At 46.8% G+C, this 20,230-nt stretch overlaps 1 protein-coding gene across 1 annotated transcript in view; it reads right to left on the bottom strand.

The window, feature by feature from the left end:
- The window catches only part of ctnna1 (catenin (cadherin-associated protein), alpha 1), a 113,162-nt gene extending 97,831 nt beyond the window's left edge, over positions 1–15,331 (bottom strand). The window contains exons 1-5 of the mRNA XM_035409060.1: positions 14,987–15,331; positions 9,579–9,697; positions 9,057–9,252; positions 1,781–1,947; positions 242–361 (exon numbers count right to left, since the gene is read on the bottom strand). Of these exons, the coding sequence (XP_035264951.1) occupies positions 242–361; positions 1,781–1,947; positions 9,057–9,252; positions 9,579–9,683 (588 nt within the window). The 5' untranslated portion in view covers positions 9,684–9,697; positions 14,987–15,331. The remainder of the gene's footprint in view (positions 1–241; positions 362–1,780; positions 1,948–9,056; positions 9,253–9,578; positions 9,698–14,986) is intronic.
- Positions 15,332–20,230: the final 4,899 nt, after the last annotated feature.

The following is a 20,230-nucleotide window of genomic DNA, read 5'->3' as shown; positions in this document are numbered from 1 at the left end:
GTCGCTGACGCAGAAAGAGCCGGAGCTTCGCACAGCGCACAGGGAGGGAGTCACTTCAACGTTCGCGGAGAGGGAGCGGGGGCGGAGGGGGCGGGGGGATATTTGAATACCAAATTAAATCAGAACCCTTCAGTCATGACCTCGAGTGCTACCACTCGAGGGCCGGACGTGCGAGGCGCGTTTAAATGGATAGGCGCGCGCTCTCTCTCTCTCTTTCGGCTGACGACGACGAGACCGGTACCTGCTGCCTCTTGGCCGCCATCATGTTGAGCTTGTCCACCTCCGGCATCAGGGCCTTGTACTGGATGCCCAGGTCCTGCTCCGTCCCCGCGTTGCGGACCTTCACCAGGTTCTCCTCCACCTGCGCAACGGGAAAGGGGTTTCATAGGTCAGAAAGGCGCGACAGAACACCGGCGAAACTACGCAGAACGCGCCGATCGCTAACCCTCGCGCCGAGAAAAGCAGTTTGTAAAATAGCGGGTCTGTAAAATAGCGGGTCTGTAAAATAGCGGATTTGTAAAATAGCGGGTTCGTAAAATAGCGGATCTGTAAAATAGCGGGTTTGTAAAATAGCGGGTTTGTAAAGTAGCGTGTTTGTAAAGTAGCGGGTTTGTTAAATAGCGGGTCTGTAAAATAGCGGGTTTGTAAAATAGCGGGTTCGTAAAATAGCGGGTTCGTAAAATAGCGGATCTGTAAAATAGCGGGTTTGTAAAATAGCGGGTTTGTAAAATAGCGGGTTTGTAAAATAGCGGTTTTGTAAAATAGCGGGTCTGTAAAATAGCGGGTTATGAAACAAACGCGCCGCCTGGTGCGGTTTTGCTAAGCGGTCGATACCTCCTCATACATTTCTTTTCCAAAATTCTGTTGTGAAAGCTTTGGCTTAATGGAGAAGGGAGAAGCGTCGTCATTAGCGGGAGATGGAGGGGAGGCACGGAGGGTGGTTTCCAATCTGCGGGAGAGCGGAAGGGGGCAGCCAATTTGTCTGCACATTTTTTCTTCTTTTTTTGCCAAATGCGCCCGGGACGCAAATAAACGACACGAGCTAACCAGCGCACGCGCGCCGCCAAATTAATCAGCACGCCAATTAAAGGAAACGACGGCGGCGGCGGTCCAAAGCCAGGCATTCGTCAGACGCGCAGAAGCCGCGGCGCCGGGAAAGGAAAGCATTAGCGGTGAAAAGGGGGAAATTAGGAGGCCGAGCCGTGATTGCGCTGGAAGGCAAACTGGAAAGCGGAATATGAAATGTCAGCTGGAGCAGACGTCAGGGACACGGATGGGTGAAGACATGTGGGTCAGGGGGTGGGGGTGGGGTGGGGAGGGGAGAGAAATAAAATAAAAGGATAGATTGAAAAATCTCAATCCCGGCAGGGGAACATAAGGAGGAATATTTTTATTTTCTTTTTTCTTTTTTTTTTTTAAGTTTGAGGCTCCAGGGGGGCCCGTGGAGTCCAGCTGGCAGGGCCTCTAAACCAGAACACATCTCAGAGCAAGGCCCCAGGATGGAGAGAGGAGGAGGGAGCAGGAAAAAGGAACCTGGGGGGGGGGAGAGGAAGACGAGCGAGGGGAAAGAAGGGAGGGCAGAAGGGAAGAGAAAAGGGTGGAGGGAGAGCAGAAGACGAGCAGGGGGAGGAGAGTAGAAGTGAAGCACTGCAGGGGAGAGGGAGGGGGAAAAAAAAAGGAAAAGTGGGAGGGGCCGGGAGCCAGATGCCCTCCCCCTCTGGGGGTGTGGCCGAAGCAGGGCTCCGCCCAGGGGGGGGGCGGGACCGGTTGAGCGGCTCACCAGCTTCAGCTGCAGCAGGAGCTTGTAGACGTCAGCCATGTCGGCGAGCACCAGCAGGTGGGTGACGGCGGACAGGAGGGCGCGCGCGGCCCGGACCATGGTCCCCCGCTTCACCGAGGAGCAGGGGTCCTCCGCAAACTCGCCCGACGCCGTCTTCATGGAATCGCCTGGGCAGGGACGCAGGCGGGGGACAGAGGGGTTAGCCTAGCCGCTGCTACTCACGCTTCTAAACATGCCTGCATCCACAATGAGACACGTCAAAAAAAAAATACTACCATTATCTGTTCTCAGAAAATCACATCACATTTGGGTCAAATGCCATTCTGCTTCATGCGCTGGTTTGAAAAACCTCCCTAAGATATTTCAGAATTTTCAAAGAGAAATGTAATAAGAAATAATAATTTAGCACAGAAAACTAATGAAAATAGAGGCTTCCTATAAAAGTATTTTACTGCCATTGAAATTAAGTATGTTAGGTTAAGTATGGTATGCAGTACATAAAGCTTTGCACTCTATGTTATGTCAACCCTACGATGACCAGACGTGTCAAAATGAAAACGGTTTCATGCGCGACTGATCATTGGCTGGCTTATAGCACAGCCATTCACAAAGTCCCAAACGCTAGTCTGTCTTAAGACTCACACAGCAGTAGACAACATAACTGAAAAACAGAACAAGGATCATAAGATTAGGATGACGCATGAGAGTCGGTACAAATGCACAAAGTGCAACTCAATCACGTAGGAGAGCCTGCTGTCCTCCAGCATCAAATTTGTTTGAGGACCGTGCCAACGTGACGGTAAGGCAGAGTCGCCAAATGCCAGATGCCATCATCCAGAACGCAAACCACTCCTTGTTTATACCCAAGATGCACTGCACCAGGTGAGAGGCAACCAGGGGGGTTAGGGGGGGTTCTCCATCTTCGAGAAGCCTCATCTCAGCAGCTCTTTCAGTCTCCGGCGGTGCCCGGCGCTGGACCGACGCCGGCCCGACCCTGGCCCGGCGGTTAATTGCGACGGAAGGCGCTCACTGAAGAACAGCTCCCGCACATGACCCCCCCAGCGCCCCTCGCTGTGAGGACCGCGCGCCCTCTGAACCCCGCCCTCGCACAAAGGAGAGCGCTTCAAACGGGGTCACGTACCAGCCGCAACAACAAGGCCTTCCAACAGCCACCCCTCAACCGCTAACCGCTAACTCCCCCTCCGCTCACATACAGTCCACACACCCACCCAATTACAACAAGAACTGGACTGCAGTGCTGCCAATAATTTCTTCTTTTTTTAAACTTCATACGACCCAGGCGATGCGTCGTGTGCTTCCGTTTCTTTTGAAAGCCCGACCTCGCAGCAGAGTCGCGCTGGGCCGCAAAGAACACGCTTCGCTCAAAACGGCGTGGAAAGCCATGGGCGCAAAAAACTGCAATTCATTAAAACGGCACACAAACCAGGCCCACGCAGAGGCGGGGTGATCCGTGTTCCTCCAGCCAGGATCAGCGCGTTCCTCCAGCCAGTAAATCAACGCAACGCGCTCTTAAAAACGTACACACTGCCTTTTATTAGAAGACGTTTAAAGAAATGAACGATAAAAGTTTTCATCGTTAAAAATCGAGAAATAAAAACGAAAATTGTATTTACAATAACATATAAAGAATGAGATGGATGTGTCCACGGTTTTATCCCGTTTTTAAATTTTAATTCATCATAAAAGGCAAATCGCAGTTAAACGTTGAAGCCGCCGCTTGATTAACAGGAAGTGGTAAAGCGTTACAGCCTGCGGAGCGAAACGAAGACCACGGGCTACAGTCGAGCATGTCGAGCGCAGGAGTCCTTATCCGAACAAAATCCTCCGAGCAGCCAGAAAATGTACTCGAGATCAAGAACGGGTGCAAATTATATTGCCTTTCAAGACTTCTGAGAACTCTTTAGAAAAGGCAATAAACTAAGATGGATTCAAAAGCAGCGCTAATGACCTCACGGTTGTCTGATGGCTCTCCGATAGTCAGATTTTTAAGCTTTTCAATTTTAAAGGGAGAATTTTCTTGGCTTGTTAACCTCTTAAGGAACAAGCCAAATTTTGCCAATCCTTGCCCATTTAGGGGGTACCCTATTTAAAGCTTTATAACTCCAGACGTGAACACCACAGAGACTTGAAAAATGGCTTAAATGAAGCAAGACATTTGTACAATTTACAATACTAACACAGATTAGTTTATATTCATAATTTTGGAAGAAATAAAGTGCCACAAATGCAATTGTTTTGACAAAAAATCCAAAATAAATTTGCACTTTTTAAGTTCGCAATGAAATACTGCGAGATTTAATATATGCAGGAGGTTAAACTATACATGTGCTAGGTCAAAAACTTCTTGACCACAAGTTCATAAAATCTAAGGGTGGATATGTAGAACTACTATAGATGTATGAAGCAAAAACTAAGCAGTGTACCCAGCATCTCCAAATCTATCCAAAATGTCTAAATTATGCATTGCTGTAAATCATAACATATCCATGTATTTCACTACAAATCAACTGTTTTGACTCAAGAAAATCACTGTTGCATAATTTTCAAATGGGAATTACAAGCTTTCAGTCAGTACAGTGGTCTAAAATAGCTAGGTGTCCAGAAACATATCCAAAATCTCTCCAAAATTGAATAAAATGTTTTTTGTCCATTATAAAGCATATAAATGAGCCCCTTATGAGGGTTTAAGATGAAACATTGCTATCAGATTAAAAAAATAATGCAAAAACATTGTCACACAATGCGGTACAGTCCCTAAATGTGTAATAATTAACTCGTGTGTATTTCTATACTCTGTACTCTCGTATGTTTTATTGTATGGGGATGAGACAACATGAAAACAATTTTCACCCGTCCACCACGTTTTGGCAATGTTCCAGCTCTGACGTCATCACTGTTGCATGCTTCACAAAAACTATTACACTTCCGTCTAACGCTTACATTACAGTGTGAAATATTTACATTATATAACACCACTAACCTATTTAAAAATACTCAATTTCAAAAAGAACGTATATAACCGAAATATTTTGAACGATAATACTTACATAGCAATGGTGAAATCTCCTCTATGTTCAGTAGATAGAGACAGAGAGACAGTATCAATTATATTGTTCTATTCGCTTCTGTTTTGCTCCAGAAAACGATGTCAGCTAGGTCTATCAGCAAACATATGGCTTAGCTATGTTCAGAAGTCCTCAATAATAATAGTATTTTCCAAGAAATTACGAAATATCCTTGAACATGTTTCGTTAGGTGCATCGTATTTGTCTGCTAACAGAGTGTGATTGCGTAAGTGAATGCTATGCTAAGAATATTTTCTGTTACGCTGACCTATAAAACGCTATTCCGAAAGCAGAATTAGACATGTTATACATCGTTAGAAAGCTTATACTCTCGCCTACCGAATAAATGAATTGTAAATCTAGTCAGACTGTACTAAAAAGGGCGACGACGCCGTAAACAACAGGTGTGGTGTTACGCACAGCTATTTTGGAAGATACCCAGGCGTCACAGATGCGCCTATATTTCCCAAACGGATTGTCCAAGACAATATATGACCACGCAGTCTCAAAAGGGACATCTCTACACGTAAAACCAACAGTAAGGTTTTATATTTATTCAATATTTAGTCCCAGATATTGACTGTAGAATGACATGGTATCATTTTTAAAAACTTTTTCTCGTTTATTTCGTTATTCAGTGAGCAGCGTTTTCACTGCTGTATAGGCAAATCTTAGGGCTATTGTCGGGTTTATCTTGTTGCTATGACGGAATACGATTTTTTAGTGGTGAAAGAATATTTTTATGAATGCCAAGATAGACAATATTGTCCATTATGTCAAGGGTGGGGGGTGTTTTTTTAGATGAGACTGCAGGGAGGGGGTGTGTGTTAAATGAACGACGGGAGCGACTATGGTGGGGCTGCGAAACTCCGTTTTCGGCATAGTTGTCATGTATCGTCTACTAATGAAACTGAAACAACGCGTTTCTGTTTTCATCTCACACGTTGGTTGCAGTAGCACCGAATGTTTGACTTTAGTAATCTAGGCACGCGGGCGTGCCCACCACTAGGGGCAATGCGCTAAGAGGTTAAGATCACTCATGAGAATAAGCGAAGAAGCGTTATAAAACACAAGCCGAGAGGCAGTAATCATGGAAATTTAAATGTCATCCAATTTAATGAGAACACATTCCGAACTTGCTGTTAGTCTTTACTTCGGCGGTGAAGGTGGTTGGCGGTTTCAGACCAATCATATACCGAGTGAGCAGTCGCGCGCTGACCAACAGGATCGCCCGAGGCCACGCACTGACCAATGGTATCACCAGTGAGGCAACCGAATGGCCAATCGCATCGCCGAATTATAACAAACCGTCCCACTAGTTCCAGTTGCGTGTGTGTGATACATTTCCGATTGATTCTTTAAATGAAAAAACAGCAGTATATGTGCAAACACATTTAAAAATATAAAAACACAGATCTAGTGGGGGGGGGGAATTACATACAGGACAGAAGGGAGGGGGGGGGGTCACTCCTGTTTAGTCTTCCCACTAAACTGGTGGTAGCCAGTTTAGTGGTAGCAGTAGCAGTCACACACGCTCAGACCGAGGCACGCGTGTGGTGTGGATGAAGGGGCGAAACGGGGACACCCCAGCTGGACGGCTGCAGCCTGTCTTTAAAGTCTCCGTCACCGCCCCGCGGGCTCGATTGATGAGCCCATTTTGACGGGACAGATAGTGATCAGCGTTCCTCTAATAAACTCCCATCCATCACTGCAGGACCACCAGGAGACTGCAGCTTAGCATGCACGTCACACAGCCAGAGAGCTCTGCCTCTGAAGCCACTAATGCCTCTGCACACACAACACCTGCTCAAACTACACACACGCACGCACAGACACACACACGTTTTCACACGCACACAAACAGACATACACACACATTCTCTCACACACACACTGTTACACACACACACTGTTACACACACACACACTGTCACACACACACACACTGTCACACACACACACACACACACACACACACACACACACACACACACACACACACACACCGTGTCATATACACCCACATGCATGCATACACTTTCATACACACACACGCACCATTTCATACACACCCACATGCACGCACATTTTCTCTCTCACATACACACACACACACACACACACACACACACACACACACACACACACACACACACACACACACACACACACACACACACACACACACACACACACACACACACACACACACACACACACACACACACACACACACACAGGGGTATGGAAGGAACAGACGAGGACTCAAAACCGAATACATTAAAATGGAGGGAAAAAGAAAATGAATTTTTATTTATTTATTTATTTTTTTAAACCCAAGACAGGTCCGGTCAACTGAACTGAATAAAGCCCAGTAAAGAGCTGCAGAAATCTGCTAAACCAACACGGCGATTCCGCCCTGCGCTCCGCACCCCTCCACACAACAGCTGGCGTCCCACAGCTGGGGCGGGGGAACGCGTCTCCAATCTGGAGCAGATTTACTCTCGCTCAACGGAGGCATTATGGGGCCGGTCCCGCGGCGGAGAGCTGACGCCGCGTCGCTGGAGTTCCGTCGCCCGCGGCCGGCCCGCCCTCGCGCTCCGCACCGGTGAAGCCACGCCCCCGGCCCCGCCCCTGCCCAGGACTAATATGAGGGGCGGTAGGACTATTCCGCAAATTTTAGGGGGCAGGGGGGTCAGTTCCATATATTCAGGAATGTACAGAATTGACCCCCTTACCTATATCTGAGGAAGGTGGGGGGGTCAATCTGGGGGATGGGGGTAATGGGGTCGAGAGACTATGAAGCTGGAACGCAGTTCAAGACACCTGAATGGCAGGTGTCAATCATCATCACAAATTATATTCCCGCCCCCCTTCCTTTTACCGCCATTTCTTCTGGTTCAGGTGTTTTCTCCAGACGGCCACTGAGTCAGGCACAGTTTTTGGAGCCGGGCGTCTCCGCCCCTTTCTCAGGCTCGTCCTGACAGGGGGTGGGCGTAGTGGTGGTCGGAGGTGGGGGGGGTGTGGAGTGCGAGAGACATCCTCCTAACCGCTCTCCACGGGGCACAGCTGCGAGGGAGTTTCGGCAGTAATTCGGGGAGCCCCCCCATCGCGTTCTACGGCAGCCCCCCCACCCAGCGGTGCCGGCGGAAGGGCCTGGGGCTGCCCCGCAGCATACGTGCCGCGCCGCCGCCCTCCGGGCCCGCGCCGCGCCGCCGGGATTAGCATGTGATAGACAGCCATTTACAGCGCGCGGCACGCAAATCCTCTTAGCCCCTCCAGCGCGGAGATAAGCAGGGTAAGTGGATAAGCATCCGGGGGCCCACCTCTCACCCGGGAGGGGGTTATAAACGGAGGGAGCGTTATTCGCCCTGGCTCGTACCGAACGCATTTACCGCCTGTGCCCTGGGGACGGGGGACGGGGGCACGCAATAACACCCTGAGCCATACCCTCCCACGCAGGACTACAGCACGCCTGGCACGTCTGCCAGTGCCATCGCTGCCCGTTCCATACTGTAAATGCACAGTTTCAATTTGCTCGGTACAGCAGTGAACATTATGACAATACGCCCATACCGTAGCGCGTAGCATTACAGCCTGCCACACATTTTTACAACCTCCCCTGTGCCTCAGTGTTGTTGTTGCAAACCCATCTCATACCCGGAGGCCACCTCGCAGATGGGAGAGCAGTCACACACCCCCATGACCTGCTGCCCCTTCCGCTCCGCCTCGATCGCACTTTAAACAGTGAACACATTCACGCGACATTAGCTGAGCATTTAGGGAACATTCTAGAATGATGTGTGATGGACTATTTTTTTCCACCCCGCTGTCTTCAGCTAAGCGCAAATTGATTGACTTTCAAGGAAGAGTAACGTCCAATTCCCTCTGCGGAATTCTGGCCGGCAAGTACGCAGCAGGTGCCGGCACGCGCGCACACACACACACACACACACACACACACACACCCCGTGGGCGCACGCACACTCACACACAGATTAACATATCTGAGGCATGTTAATGTCTCTGCAGGGCTCGTGCTAAGCCCAGCTGAGGAGTTTCCCCCAAGGAAACAGGGTGGGAATCTAAACGTCTTTCATCCTGGGCTTCCCTGTCTGTGCCGTGACCGTCCCGTCACCTCCGCCCCTCCGCGGTCGCGTACGGTCGCGCACGGTCACGCCCGCCCTCACCTTGCTTGCGCACGTCCTCCACGGCCGCGGTCAGCTCCTCCTTCAGGAACTGGCTCTCCTTGGCGATGTTGTCGCCCTTCTCCAGGAAGTTCTCGGTGGCCGTCTCCACCGAGGCGGCCAGCACGTGGGCCTTCTTGGACCGCCCCTTCTTCTTATTGGACGGGCCCTTGTTGCTGGAGTTCACCAGGGTGGTCACCTACGCAGAGAGAAAGAAGCACAGGTAGGCATTTCGTACCAAATGCAGGAGAGGTGTCAATCAAAACCGTAACATGGCTCTTAGAATGCAGCTTGTCTGCATCCCCACCGCGCGAGCCTCCAGAACTTTCTAGTGCATTCACTAATCCCACCAAATCCCAGAAGAGGCTTCTTTTTCAAAGCCTTCATAAACACAATTCATGCAAATGTTGCATAGAGTTGCCCATCACGGACCCAATTTGCCTTGTTAAAACCGCTCATTTTGCTACCGTTTACGCCCAAACTGCTCATCCCCGTGTCCCGGACAGGGCGGGGCAGGACACTCACCTGGGTGACCAGCGGCTCCAGCAGTCTCTCCACCGCCAGCGTCCGGATCTCCAGACTCTTGGGGTCCCATTTGAAGTTGATGTTGTCCGTGTTGATGCTCGTCATCTTCCACACTGGCTCTGAGGGGGGAGGAGCATGCCAATCAATCACAGCTCGATTCCGCCTCGTTCATATCCCGCTTTCCACGAACTCTGCCGCACAGATGCTTTACAGAAAAACAGGAAGTGGGAATATTGGGGGAAGAGGGAACCTGAGCCCTCAAATTTCCCCAGTCCACAAAAAAACTGACTCAAAATAACACTCAAAGCACTAAAAATAATGCTCAAACAGTGGGGAAAGAAACCCCCCCAGTAGGGAGAAATCTTTGAGTGAACACCACTGCTACTGACAGGGAGTCCATCACCCACTGGCAGGGCCAATGTCAATAGTTATAGATAGGCTGAATGGCAATATGGAGGTAATGGGGAATCTATTGAAGCAGATAATCATGGTGGTCAGGCAGATTATAGCCTGAGGCATTAAAGTAACTGGTAAAACAGACCGCCAGCCTGCAGAGAGAACTGAAATGCCCTCAGAAGTTAGCACAAGCCTCAGAGACAGCCAGAGTGCTCACAGGAAACCAGACTGGACAGCAATGCCAAAGATTCAAGAGGAAACGGTCACTGCTGCCTCGACCTTCACCCATTTAATTTGAACCCCTGCCAGCTGTCCCGTACAGAAACCGCCAACGCTGCCTAATTAGTGCGAGTTGGGATGCCAGGGTGTGCCAAGAAAGGAACCCAGAATCTTCCACGCGCAGCCTAAACAGCATTCAGCCCCCATGGAAAAAGCAGTGCTTTCGCCCTGCCCGGCCATCGCCAAGGGGGGGGGTCGAGGCCTCTACCCCAGGGCCGTGGACGATGCGCTGAAGTGTGAGGCTGAAAGGAACGGACTGCGCCCCTCTTAAAATGCTTCAAAGTCCTGACTGCCTCCGGGCTATCTGGCCTGACAACCCTGACAAGGCGCCTGATGACGGCCACGTTCCGGAGGGAGATGAACCGGGACCGAGCGAGGTTAACCACACAGAGAGCGGTCCAAACCACGAGACCGTAATCAGTGAGTTCAGAACGCTCCCTTCACACAATGCAGCTCCATCAGTCCTCCTCCTCCTCCACCCACCACCCCAGGGAGGCACACCCCTAAATGAGCAGGTACAAGAGCAGCAGTTAAAATGTATCCATGAATTAGCCTATATCTTAGACACCCATGCGTTTCTTAGAAACTAACTTAGAAATGTACCGAATGGCCATAGCAACAAATAAAGGTATGGGACATCTGCCAGAGTGACATCAAACATTAACATGTGAATTAACCAATACGACTGCATCAGCTCTGTATCGACAGATGGGCTAGAGCCAAACATCCCATAATTCCAGAGGTCCACGACTCTCCTGTCCTCTGTTAAAAACCACGGCGAGGAAAAGGGAAGAGTCGCGGCACAGGGGCGCCGTTTCCGTGGTTTCGAGCCTTGAGCCCACGAACCCAGCCTACAGAGACCTGTGAACAGGATGACCTAAGGTGGCAAAATCCGCCCTCTGTCAAAAACAGCAATGGGGAAGCCCTCTCCAAAAACAAATGGCACTTGCTGCAGAAGGGCAACAAGTTAACAGTCAAGTCTGGCAGAGAAATACAGATAGAGAGAAGGAAAGATATGCACTCACTGCTTCAGAAAGACAGCCTGACTTCTGTTGTCATGCAAATAAAGCGCATTTCAACCTGAGCTTGAAAGGGAGCGAAAAATGCATTCTGGGCATTCGTACGAGACTTCCATTACCGCCGAGTTGGTTACAGAACAACAAAAGAATAAATAACAAAACGCCTTGATTCGCGGCTCGCAAAAAAAAAAAAACGAGGTTGATCTGCCGCGGATTCCCGCCGGAACAACCTTGAGGAAACGGCAACGTTCTCAAAAAAGAGAGGAGAGCCTCACTTCATCTCTCCCAACAAGGTCGTTTTACCAGGCCCTCTGAACTCTGCACTCTGTCACGGGGGGGACATTATGGCGATGCTGGGGGGGGGGGGGCATTATGGTGATGCTGATCTGTGTGTAAAAAAGAGATGCAGGATGCAACAGAGGTAGGGGTTAGTGGGTCACAGGTAGAGGTGCAGGGTGGGGTAGGCGTAGGTGGGTTACAGGTAGAGGTGCAGGGTGGGGTAGGTGTTAGTGTGTTACAGGTAGAGGTGCAGGGTGGGGTAGGTGTTAGTGGGTTACAGGTAGAGGTGCAGGGTGTGGTAGGTGTTAATGGGTTACAGGTAGAGGTGCAGGGCGGGGTAGGTGTTAATGGGTTACAGGTAGAGGTGCAGGGTGGGGTAGGTGTTAGTGGGTCACAGGTAGAGGTGCAGGGCGGGGTAGGTGTTAGTGGGTTACAGGTAGAGGTGCAGGGCAGGGTAGGTGTTAGTGGGTTACAGGTAGAGGTGCAGGGCGGGGTAGGTGTTAGTGAGTTACAGGTAGAGGTGCAGGGCGGGGTAGGTGTTAGTGGGTTACAGGTAGAGGTGCAGGGCAGGGTAGGTGTTAGTGAGTTACAGGTAGAGGTGCAGGGCGGGGTAGGTGTTAGTGAGTTACAGGTAGAGGTGCAGGGCGGGGTAGGTGTTAGTGAGTTACAGGTAGAGGTGCAGGGCAGGGTAGGTGTTAATGGGTTACAGGTAGAGGTGCAGGGCGGGGTAGGTGTTAATGGGTTACAGGTAGAGGTGCAGGGCGGGGTAGGTGTTAGCGGTTTAGGTTCCCTCGATGCAACACCTGAACTGTGTACCAGCATCCCTTTCTGTGGTACAGTCCAGCAGTCCTTCTGCACCGTGCTTTTAATATGACGGCCTTTGAAGCCGCACACTGACGCCGCCCACATTCCCATGTCCATTTACGGCAAGCACGCAGATGCTCTTATCCAGAACACAAGGCTAAAGGAGCCGTGCTCAACCAAGAAATTTAAGAAACTGACGAATCTGACTCAACCGCAGACATATGCAGTTTTTGGTTTTTTTTTTTTTTACTGGCGCAGACTATTCTAGAATATCCAAGCAACACCTCGGGCTATTTTTGTAAACTGTTAATACCTTTTTACTACAGTCAGATGTGGCATCAAGCAAACTCCAATCACCGCCCAACAACTTGGACACCACTTGACGTGCATGCACGACTACTTCTGACTCATCTATTGTGAGCGTGTGTGTCAGTGCCGGAAGGGGCTCTGACCACTGGTCTAAAAATATCACCCTGGGCAAATGAGATAATTTAGGGGGAATTTGCAATCACTGACTTTTCAGTACAGCTGTTAAGAGGTACCAAACTTGAGGCAGAAATCCACTCCCAGGAACATTATTAAAACCTTTAAAAGAGCAGCCCTTCTGGCAATGCCTGCACACCCCCAATGCACCCCAGTGGCAAGACCTGCCTATCTCAGCATAATGCACAGGCTGAACTGTAGCGTCAGAGTAATGAAAAATAATCAGATTGGAACTATAAATCCCAGATGCACTTACAACAGACACTGGTACTACTCCCATACCATGTAGTACTTGCTCAGTTGGTTGTTCAGGAAAGCAATTACAATCTGTTGTGGAACCACCATCACTGTTTTTTAAGTAACTGACATAAGTCATTTCTTAATGGTATATAATGGGCAAGAAATGATTCGGATAAACAAGTGAGGCTGCTCTCTGTCCGCCATCACTAAAATAGGAAAAGGAATAAAAATTAATAACTGGTATAAAAAAGTATATACATCATGTAATTTGATTTTAATGGAGAGTGTCTTCCAATCGTACAATCAGAAAACCAGCGTCTACTGAATGTAAAATAACTGTGATAAAACACTAAGAGTTAATATTCGCCGCACTGAAGGGTTAGACTGACAGCTATTAGGCATATAGAACTATTACTGGGGCTCTTGTTCGATTTAGCGTCCGTGCCAGGACGACAGCTTTATTGATTAGGCTTCACGCACTGATTGTCAGGGCAAACCCTCGGGGTCTGTAGCAGCCGTTAATAGTCCAGACTGATTGACAGAAACGGTCTGCATCCGGGTGGGTCAGTCTGCTTTCTACAGCCCAAATGACGCGAATCGTCTAGTGTCTGCCCCGATACCACCACTGTTGCCCAAATGCTTTTGGGAGACGTCATCGGGTTGACGAATGAAGGGGGCAATTTCCCGTCTATCTCAGAGTCATTTCCTATTGCTACGAGTACTTCGAGAATTGTATTTCCCTCATCCTCAAAAAAACATTCCCGATGTCATAATTTAGAAACTGTCCACATTAAATCCGTATCCAAACTGCAGGGCACAAACAGCCACAGACGGAAACTAGTCTATACCCAGAGCACAGCTAAAATCCTGTGTCCAGTGGCCAGGAAAGAGGCCAAACTCTTCAAAAAAACGTTTCCTGCGTCGTGAGACCACATTACCGCACATGAATCAGTTCCAGAACGAGCGTACCCCAGTCGCTGACCTGATTTTTAAAATACTCGAACCGCATTGCTACAGCGGTTGCGGGAATTGAGCACCTAAAACTGATCCAAGATCAGTACTCACTGCATTTCCCTGTGAACGTTACCTAGGTCACCTTTACCTATTGCAACACTGACCAGGAAGCCGCGCCTTTTCCCCACAAACTCCCATACAAGCAACGTATGAGCCTAATCGTAATTATCGATAACAACTGAGCTGACTAGTTCTGCAAACTATCAAATACTATGGCCTTGGCGAGCAAACCAAAGTTATTTCCAGGGCATCCACTACAAAAGTACGTTACATTTTGTATTCTCGTTTAAATTTAGAATATAGGGCCTTCAAAGAATGTTTGAAAACATTCGCCAGTTAACAAAATCACACGTGCATTAACGTTGCAATGGTAAACGCACTAAAAAGCCAAATATGGCAGAGTAGTTGCCATACTTGGCAATCAACAGTGGGTTTTGGTTCCAGAAAAGGTGCAGGTTAATCGTATATTTAAAACGGACACAAGTATTCCAAAGCCAACCAAGCCTTCTACGCAAGGAGCACGACAAATGCAGATAGCCTAACATTGCCTACCACTAGCGGAATGTTGCAGCTAACTTTAACGCGAATATTAGACACCCATAAACAGTAAAATTACCCATTGTGTTGATATAGCCCGGCCTGAAGTTCGAGATTGCCAGTATATTTGTTAGTTAAACTGTTATACAAACTCCGAAAACACGGTCGCTGGCTAACACACACGCTAAAGACTGAACCCACCCAAACAGCATTCAAACCACCGAGAACAAGGATAAAGTCCCTAACATTAAACTAGTTTACTAACAACATTTCAGGAATGTTTTTGGCAGCTGGTTCGCTTGTTAGCTAAACATTCTCACTAGCTAGACACACGAATGAAAACAAAATTAAACTTACCCAAAGCAATTCGCTCAAGGGAAACTGTAGAGTAATACGAGCGCTTCAAAATGGAGGAATGGTGGTTAAATTCCGCAAAAGTTTTCCTTTCGCTATCCCCCCTTCTCTGGCACTCTGTCGAGTTGTTGCAACTAAAGAAATAAGGAGTTCAGGATTGAACTTCCTCTGTTAGAAAATAAATCAATTGAAAAGGCAAAAACGAAAGTCCCGAAATAAAACCAGGAATGAAGTCAACAGGTACTTGCAGAGTTTTGAAACGGACTTCAATAAATGCTCTGTAAACTTTTGGTTTTCCACGGAGGGGGGCTCGCACGCTTCCCAGAACAGCGTCAGCGGGACAAACAGGCGTGTCGGAACAATGCACTGTCCACACCCACACAGCCGTCGTGGATCAGGTGTTTGTAAGGCGTGGCGAATATGCTAAAGTTGTGATAACCAGATTTTTTTTTTTAAATAGCGGAAAGTAATAACAATTAAAAGGTTTAATTTAAAACTACACGTATTGTTTAAGCAATATCACGGGCCTTCAGCAAACATGTAGGCCTATATGCACATGCACAAGCGCTTACGCTCACGCATAACTCCCAAGCCAGGGGTCTGTTTGGACCTGTGTACCTTGCCTTAAAATGTTTGCGATATCTAGCTGATTTGTAAACATACCCTCATAAAATCAAACAAGCTGAAACCCTGAAACACAATGTTGGCCTATTTGTGTACGTCATTATTTTTTTGCTATCTCAAACGTTTCTCCCTTGGTTTTGGTGACTAGCCTACTGAATACTTAAATTAAAGTTAAATTTCACCTGCTCCAATCAGAACAGCGCACAACCTGCGATAGAACCTGTTATTTGACAAGATTATAGATGGTTTTGATTAACACATACATGGTTTTGGTAAGCATGTTTTTTTAGTTAATCGATTTGTCTGAGTAGGCCTACTTGCATAGCATATGTCAGTGCGAGGGGAATTACTCAGTAGAATGTGTTCCCACGACTACCAACTGCTTTTTAACCGACAGATAAATCAACTGGATTTGCGCTGAAATTAAGATCATTTGTTTGGTCGTGGTGTAGGCCTAATTTTTGTGGACATTAACGGGGAATATAAATATTTCAGTGATTTATAACTCATGATTTGTCATTTATTTTATGCTGTTACATTAGCCTACTGAACGATAAAGATGGCCTATTACTAGCCTATTTTATATAATGGCTTCGTATTGTTATTTGTTTTACATTGACAGACCAATGTAGAAACGTAGGCGTAGTCACTGCTAAATTCAATTTGCAGCAGTTAGAATTGGCCATAGGCTATAATCAGAGTTTTGTAGTCGTTCTCAAATGTAGGCTACTCATATTTTTGAAGTCAGTCCACAGAGTCCTTCCACACCATGAATATCAAAAACAAGGAACAAATGTATGTGTCCTGCCTCCACTCAAGCTGTTTTATTAATTTATTTATTTATTTATTTATTGTTTTTGTAATATCTGATTAAAAGCATATAGCAGTGATTTTATCAGTTCCTATTGTCTTCAGAGCCCTACAGGCACCGGGGGCTTGCATTCCCCTGCCCATTGAACTGCAGACACGCCTGAGGCCAACAGAAACCATTGCATTCCACTACACAATGCCCCTGCTGCCGCGGGTATTGGGTGGTCTCCTGCTACATGTTCAAAGAAATCCACATCATGTGATCCAAATAAAACATAAGAATGCAAAGCATCCATTGACCAGCGCAGGCCATCTCATCTATACTTGCTGACGGTCTACAGAAGCAGTGTTCAGCTGGTGACCTCTGGGTAAAATGTGGGCTGTTATAGCCATTTGATCATTGAGAAGAAAATAATAGCCTATGTAGGTGCATTAAAAATTGTGATAATTTCCAGTGCAGTCTCTGCCTGACCTGTAGGCTATACTTGCTGCTATATCACAATATGGTAAGAGCAATATCTATTTTATTTAATGTACATGCAGATATATCTTATTCACAAATATCATAGTGTGGGCACCTCAGTGGCTTCATAGGTTTGGTTTGCAAAAAGGAGTTTAAAAAACCTTGCTTTCCTAATTGTTCATTGAACAGAAGAGGCTGACAAATTTAGGACGTCCAAGTCTAAGAGCTCTGCCAAAACCATTTCGATCTCTTATTGTCTATATCTGTTATTGTCTATATCTTTGTTTTATATTCATTTTTCTTTTTAATGAAATGTTTATTTGATAAAGACAGATAAAGTTTACACCGAGAACAATTATCCAATGTAATGCATCACAGCATTTGTAGCTTCTGCTAATTTCCTATGCCCATCCCTAGATGGACCTTTTTTTTAATTAAAAAGACAGCAGTTATGATTTTTTTAAAAACGTTTACAATGTTAAACATTCCAGGGATACATTGGTGCATTTACATGAAGCTGCATGGTGTATTATCATTTAAAACCTTTAAAATTATCTGATTTGAGCTCAGATGGCAGGGAGTTCTATTTATTTACCACCTTTATTGAAAAGGCCATCTGGCAAAAGGAGGTTTTCCAGTATGATACATTGCAATTCCCCACTGTAGCGCTCTTTGTGGCCAAACTAAAAGCCTGTAACATTCTCAACATTCAGAGCACTTACACATTTGGAAAATGTGACCCACGTGCACTAATTTCAAATGGAACCTGGCCATTTGGCCACTGGAAGACATTGTTCAAGAATGGTGATATACAGAGTGTCCAGCAGTGTGTCAGGTCTAGTCTTGAATGCCCCAAGGGTCTGCTCTTCTACTACATGACCTGCCGACCCGACTAGTGACTCCGTGCACTAGAAACTGTCTCAATTCATACTCCTAAATTACAAACGCTTAGCGGTAAAGAAACTGCAGCTTGTAACCAGAGGGTCGTGGACTTAGTTCTCAGGTAAAGTGCGGCCTCTGAAAAATACCCAACTTTACAAATGGATAATACTGTGATGTTGTAAAGCTTCTCACAATCCACCCAGGATAAGTGCTTCTCACAGGCACATAAATAATGTAAATACTGTAATGTAATACCCCATTCAGAATAAGCACTCCGTCCCCTGCACTCTAGTACAGGTGAAAGAGGAATGCTCATGCAGGGTAAAAACAAACCCTTGATCACTATGGTTTGTGGGCATTGACAGCACTTCACGCCTCGTTCAGCAGGAGGAGAGCGCTAGGAGTCTGGAGTGAAAAGTCTCGTCTACATTGCGCTCATAGAGGCCGCGGCGTGAAGCTGCGCATGCTGCGTCTGTCAGAAGCATACTCGAGGTCATGTTACGGAAGCCCAAACGGGTCAAAAATACACTAAATTGACGCAAAGTTGAGTCACGCATTGACACCGCGTTGTCTATGTGTTGTTTGTGCGTCATCAAACCACAAACAACACATTAACACGTTGACAGCGTGCTTTGCAGCATGTCTGTTCTGTTGGTGTGTGGAGAGCTGCTGTCCTGCCAAGGAGTTCCACACGGCAAGGCAGGACTCATAGGCCAGAGCGAAACGTTTGCCTTGCCGGGCGTATGTTTTTTAAACCTGGTGCCTTTGCTGGGGATGGCCCAGCTGCAGCAACATCACAGACAAAATAGCTGTAATTTTGTTTTGTTTACTTCAGCCTTGTGTGTGCTCAAACTCCAGGGCAGTATTTCAGGAAGCAGGATTACTGAGTTTGCTGGATAACTGCATTGAGTAAAACCTGGAACAGCTCTGTTTACTCCAGTCCATGTCCAGATTTGGGAGGATTCCGGGTTTTACTCAGTACAGTTATCCAGCTAAATCAGCAATCCTGCTTCTTGAAACAGGGCCCAGATTTACGGTTTATGCATGAGTACAGGAGATTTCTTGCTTTCTCAGTATTATAGTGTATGTATGCCCAAAGCTAAGCAATGCTGAATTTGTGTGAGAAGACCTCCCTACTGCCAGCAGTATAGCCTGAAGTGGTCCAGTCTGTGTTTGACCATTGTAGTTATATACTGCAATGGTGTCATATCTCATAAGTCTTTTTTATTATTAATAATTATGTGATTATTATGGTAGGTAAAATAACATGGGAAAAATCTAAGGCTGTGGGAACTGCAAAAGGTGGGTCAGTCCACTGCAGCTATTGTGAAAAAGCACATTCACAGCTTTTCACTTGTAATGAAAACTATAAACATCTTTATTGATTTGGCAATTATCGTATTGATAATTTGATCAAGAGGTAAGTTACAATGCATTGGCACATTTTGAGTACAGCACTCTGGTTGTCTGTGTACATTGTAGACATTTGGCAGATGCTCTTATCCAGAATAACTTGTACAGCTTACATTTTTTATATGTAATCCATTTATATGGTGGGATATTTGCCGAAGCAATTCAGGTTAAAAACCTTGCTCGAGGCTACAACAGCAATGCCTCTGGGAATGGAGCCTGCAACCTCAAAGTTATAAGAGCAGTTCCCCAACCTTTATGCTGCACAGCCGCTTCTATTTCCCCTGTCACCGCACGACTTAACGAGGGAGCAGAGCCGCCAATCACCCAAACGATCCTTTTCTTTAATAGCGCATTATTTAAACGGCGCCATTATCAGGGGATATTCTGGCAATTATTTTCATTTTCCTGTTGTTTGACCTTTTGCAGAGAATAGCGCGGAATATCGTGAACAAGCCGACCCCCGTGTACCTTTCAATCAGTCGAAGTCTAAAATGGATGCACGTTTACAGATCTGCTAATGCAAATGCACAGATGCTGATGAGAAGGTCAGGAGGGCAGGCATATGCACAGGGGTCACCTCTGTCTGTCGGTCGGTCAGTTACGGGGTTAGGAGTGGCTCGGTGGGTGATAAACAAGAAGCACAGACAACAGAGAAAGTCATGTTGATAAGTGAAATTGATTTGTTGGGAAACTTTTATTTAAAGTTTAAGATAAGTCTCCCTTTTAAACTTTTTTTTCTGCAAATGAACCCAATTAAAGAAAGAAGGAAGAGGACAGGAGGCCCCATCAATTATTTCCATTAACTTCTAATTGTGATTAAAATGGTCCTTCCCAGAGTGCATTTCCGACCTTTGCCAGGGGAAGCAGTGCTGTGCTCTTTATTTCTGTTTTAATGGACACTAACAGACAGCCATACTGTTTGTTTTCGGCTGGTCGTCTGTTACGCTGTGCATTATTTATACTGGGGAAAATGCAATTTGCAGACTGTAGGTTTTTATATGCATCAGCTCAGCCGGAGTACAAATGCGTTTCTAAGAGGGGAGAGACAGGCGTGG

Source organism: Anguilla anguilla, chromosome 3, assembly GCF_013347855.1.
Source record: "Anguilla anguilla isolate fAngAng1 chromosome 3, fAngAng1.pri, whole genome shotgun sequence".
NCBI classification, from domain to species: Eukaryota; Metazoa; Chordata; class Actinopteri; order Anguilliformes; family Anguillidae; genus Anguilla; species Anguilla anguilla.
Note: the sequence above shows the minus strand (reverse complement) of the source record. Positions and strands in the feature narration are given on the sequence as shown.